This window comes from Elaeis guineensis, chromosome 8, assembly GCF_000442705.2.
Source record: "Elaeis guineensis isolate ETL-2024a chromosome 8, EG11, whole genome shotgun sequence".
NCBI classification, from domain to species: Eukaryota; Viridiplantae; Streptophyta; class Magnoliopsida; order Arecales; family Arecaceae; genus Elaeis; species Elaeis guineensis.
In genome coordinates this window covers 21042278-21046805 of record NC_026000.2, presented here as the reverse complement: position 1 = coordinate 21046805, position 4528 = coordinate 21042278, and the positions used below count along the sequence as shown (strand labels likewise).

The following is a 4528-nucleotide window of genomic DNA, read 5'->3' as shown; positions in this document are numbered from 1 at the left end:
TACTGAATTTAGATAATTAACAAATTATTTTGGCCTGGCATTGGGTGACTTTGGAACCTTAACTTTAGGCATGGCTGCTTTGATCCATTAATATTAGATGATAGTGTTGATGCTGGACATGAATAATTGGACTATTACCCCATTCTTTTGTCAAGTTTAATTGTCAACGATCAACTCATTTCTTAAATCTTGATAGTCTGCATCCATCCTTATTTGATGGTCATAACATGTCCATTGTGCGTAATTTCTATCAATATGCACGCTATCATAGGCCTCTTGATACGCAACCTTCACATCTAAGTGTTCTCAAAAGAACCTCTCTTTACCCAAGAAAATAATCATATAAAATAAAATAAAGTAAATAAAATAAAATCTTAGCGGTCCATTCATATGGATGGGTATAAACCATTAATAAATGCTTTACAAAGCTAGCATGGATGGTTGTGTGATCTCTGCCTATCCAATGGATTAAACAGGGAGCTTTAAAGACCCTAAACCATAAAAGTTGTACAACTTCTAGGATACCTCATGATGCCACAACCTTGAAACAAATCTTACATACTGGAGCCTAACAAACTGGCTTCATTCTCTTAAAGATGGTCATAGCCACAGGCAAGTTGGTGGCTTGTTATGTTTTTCACTTTATTTATACACCTGCATTGGAATTTAAACATGTTTAAATATCCTAGATTCCTAATCCAAATCGATTAGAACTCATATTTCACAATATCCTAAAAAATTAACGTGGTCAACAATCAGTAAGACTTGGACGAGAACATCTAAAAGGTTTACTCAAATGAACCAGAAATTCTACAGCAAGTGAACTGGCTTCATAAATTGGATAATTTCGATCATGTTGGTCATGCAGCAATTAGTTCCATTTATGCTTATGTGGTTGCAACTACTTAGATAATTCCTAATATTCTTATAATTAATATTCTCTAAAGATCATACATTTTAGGGCCTTGCCAGTGGGAAATGTGATTTCCCATTCACCGAGCTTTTTCCTTGAAAAGGAAGTCTAGAAACAGTTGGGCCATTGATAAATATATTGGTAGGAGAAGGGAAACTGGGAATCAGTTCTCTTGGTTCCTTGTGCTTTCTCACATTTTTTGCTTTGCATAGTTTTTAAATTTTTCCATTAGAGCCACAATTTGTTTCAAGTCCAAACTGAATCGGCAGACATAGGCGGTTTATGGATGTGTGATGCAGACCTCTGCCATGGTCCTTGGCACAAAAAATCATATGCAAACCTATTTGTGCAGCGAGAAGGCCTTCATGTGGCATTGTAATTCTATATATATTTATTAGCTAATAATGCCATCAGCATGGAATGCTATCTGAAGCTTTGGAAACCCTAACATCCTTCTCTCTCCAGACAACCTAACAATCATATACAAATCCAAGCTCATGTCTTTTTGCGGCTTGGCCTTCATATATGTAGAATCCAAGATAAATTATTCATCATCTTCAGTAGAGTTAACGGGCTAAGACACTCATTAGCTTGCCTCCCATGCTACACTCTATGGAAGCCTTTGTTGGGCCCGAGTTGTTTTCGCTCCTCTCTTATTGTTTCTGGAGATCAGAAGGCAGCCATATCAGAAGCCCTCATTTGCGAAAACTTGAAGTCTCCCTCGCTTGCAACACATTAGGAGATCTGTGGGCATGCAGAAGAAGAGAGGAGGGAGGGATGCAAAAGGATTGAATTAATGTATACATAAATATAAAAAAGTATAAAAAATAATTAGTTTGGTGACTCACCCTGGATCATGTGACCAAAGCAATGAGAAGAGTGGACAGACTCTAAAGGGAGGTAATGCTTGAACTTACCTGAGATTTGAGGCTTCAGAGGCTTTCAAAAGGCGTTGCATGAGATCAACCTGAACTCGGAGGGAGAGGACATAATCTAAAGTCTCATCCAACAAATAGAAGCCATCCAAGGACTCACCTCCAGGTACTAGTCTTTTGAGCACCTGAGTCCTCTTCTTCACCAAAACTCTGGCAAGAAGTACACTTGTTGCAGGTGCACGAAGAACATTTCTCTTCCTTGAACACACCCTGATGACACTCCTCCTCAAGATCTTCTTACTTCTAGGGTTCTTCCACGTGTGGTGGCATGGCTTCGTCAGCTTCTCATAATCTTTCCCCAGGATACTCCTCACAATGGCCTTGTTCCTCTCTTGTTTTGAAAGGTTGGCAATGAGGGCATGAGTCCAATTTGTGCTGCCTCTAGCGCCGGCCATGGCGACATCTGCCGAGAGCTTGATGGCACTCTTTCTCTCTTGGATGGTCATGCTCTTGGATGAAACCCCAGCTAGTTGGAGACCCAGGAGCATGCGCTTGAGGAAGGCTCGCTTGAATGTGTTTGAGGCTTGCATGGTAGCGATTGGGAAAGCAAGGTAGAGAGGCAAAGGCTTGGTATATATGCTTGCTTAAAAGCAAACCATGTGGCTTTATTTCATCATGGCTCTGCTCTCACAATACTCTACTGCGTTTCTTTATAGTAGTGAGATTAGAAGAGATGAGTGACCAGGAGCTTAATTCCCTCAGCTAATCTTGTGGCCTATAATGGGAGGATAGACAATGGAATTTGCTTAAAGCTATAGGGGTCTGAGGTCACTAGAAAAGTTTGGTTTGTCTTCACATGTGCACTGGTGTACTCATAGAATTTGACCGGTTTTCCATGGTTAGGCCTACAGTGTGCTTTCAGAGTGCTCCCAAAAGGGACGGAGAGAAACAAATGTGAAAGAGGAGGAAGAAAAAATTTGTGCTTGAAATGAGATGAGTCATGGGGAGGAATGAGTAGAAAATCCAAAAAATTAGGGTCATTCCAGTAGGGGTAAGCAAGTGGGGCCTTGTAGAAAGAGACATGCCACATGCATGCACATGGTGTTCAAAGGCCCACTTTCACAAGCAACACCTAGTACATGTATATTTCAAGTGAAAAACTCGAATTTTTCATGAATATATGAACACATAGGAACAAGTCATGAGCAACCTAGCTAGGTAGCAGTGCTAGATGCTGATACCCTTGTCAAATTGCCACCAATTGAGCATGGGTTGGGGCATGACAATTGCCTACATATATTCTTAAAATTTAAGGCATGTCAACATTTGTAGATTTTTCACTTCAGAGCAAGTATAATTTGTAGGAGTTTGCTAAATCTCATATTGAAGAATGAGTCGTAACATGGGTATTTTTGCATGTTGAGAACCATGTTTCTATAAAATTTGAATATGATGGATAAACTTTTAGTTTTATAATGAAGTCCTAAAGAGATAAATTGTTCACCAGAAAATTTTATAGCCGTCATCAAATTTTGTTGTTGGATCTTTACCTAAGCGAAAAGTGTCCTTTATGCTCGTTGATATCTTGATAGGTATTATTAATGACAACAAGAAAATGTTAGGAGTAACTATTATTGGATGGTAATATGGACACTCTCTGGACAATGAATAAATTTAAATGTGTTGTTGGAGCACAAGAAAAATGGAAAAGTGGAGGGCAAATAAAATTGTTTGGAAATTTTGAGTGATTATAATCATTATGCATGTATATCCTTATATCATGAAGTGAAGGTTTTTTATGATATTTAAAGATTTTTCATTCGTGCAAAATATTAAAAATTTGATCATGGACAAAGATGATCATATATAATAATTAAATAAGGTACGTTTCTTTCCTAGGGTATATGAAGTGATCTAGTGTTTAATAGGGGTGGCAATGGGTCAGTTTGGGTCATGTTTTTGGTCTATTCACGTCAAATAGCATAACAACATACAAAACTTGACCCCCCCCACCCAACTTGATCATGGGTTGAGCCACCACCTCATGACTCATGCACACTAAGGACACATTTCAAGCTACTTATTTGACCATAATTCAATCAATTTTATAAGATTCGATCCCTAATAGACCTAGGTTAATCTAACCTTTTATTATGATTCTTATGGATAATTTCTACAATGATTTAAACAACCGATAATAAAATAGATCAACATTTCAAAAAAAATTTATTCAAAAATCATGACTCAACCTAACTTAAATTACTTCGATCTAAATTGAATCTTTCCCCCATAATGCAAGCAGGTTTAAATTTTTGATCCATATTCGATTTAAATTTCTGGTCAGAAAAGTTGACCCACACCCAATCCTAACCAAAATTTAAAAGACCCATACCCAATCCTAACCACTTCTGGTTTTTGGTGATATGCTCTTCCGCCAGACTTTTATCAGCGTTGGTGCGAAAAGTGGATGGGCAGGCTCCAGAAAACATGGTGATGGATGCGGGTGGTGTTCTTTTTCTTCCATCCACACTCGGCTTCGAGAAAAAATGCTACTCACATGGCATCCACATGGGGGCTTCTAATCTTTGGAGCCCCACATGACTCCCCTCTGGCCTGCGCTTCTTTTGTCATGGCCTCAAGGACGCTTCGTCCTTTGGGCAACAGCTTTCTCCCGGGACCAAATTCCTGTGCGAGGCCGTGCATCGGATTCCCTTGTGCGGCTGCCACCCAGTTTACTATA

The 4528-nt window shown here is 39.0% G+C and overlaps 1 protein-coding gene across 1 annotated transcript; it reads right to left on the bottom strand.

Moving 5' to 3' along the window:
- Nucleotides 1-1212: 1212 nt before the first annotated feature.
- Nucleotides 1213-2507, bottom strand: LOC105049891 (transcription factor IBH1-like 1). The gene is made up of 2 exons (XM_010929673.4): nt 1831-2507; nt 1213-1657 (listed from the first exon to the last, which is right to left on the bottom strand). Exons 1-2 carry the CDS (start codon nt 2376-2378, stop codon nt 1609-1611), a joined length of 597 nt encoding a protein of 198 aa, XP_010927975.1. The 5' UTR covers nt 2379-2507; the 3' UTR covers nt 1213-1608.
- Nucleotides 2508-4528: the final 2021 nt, after the last annotated feature.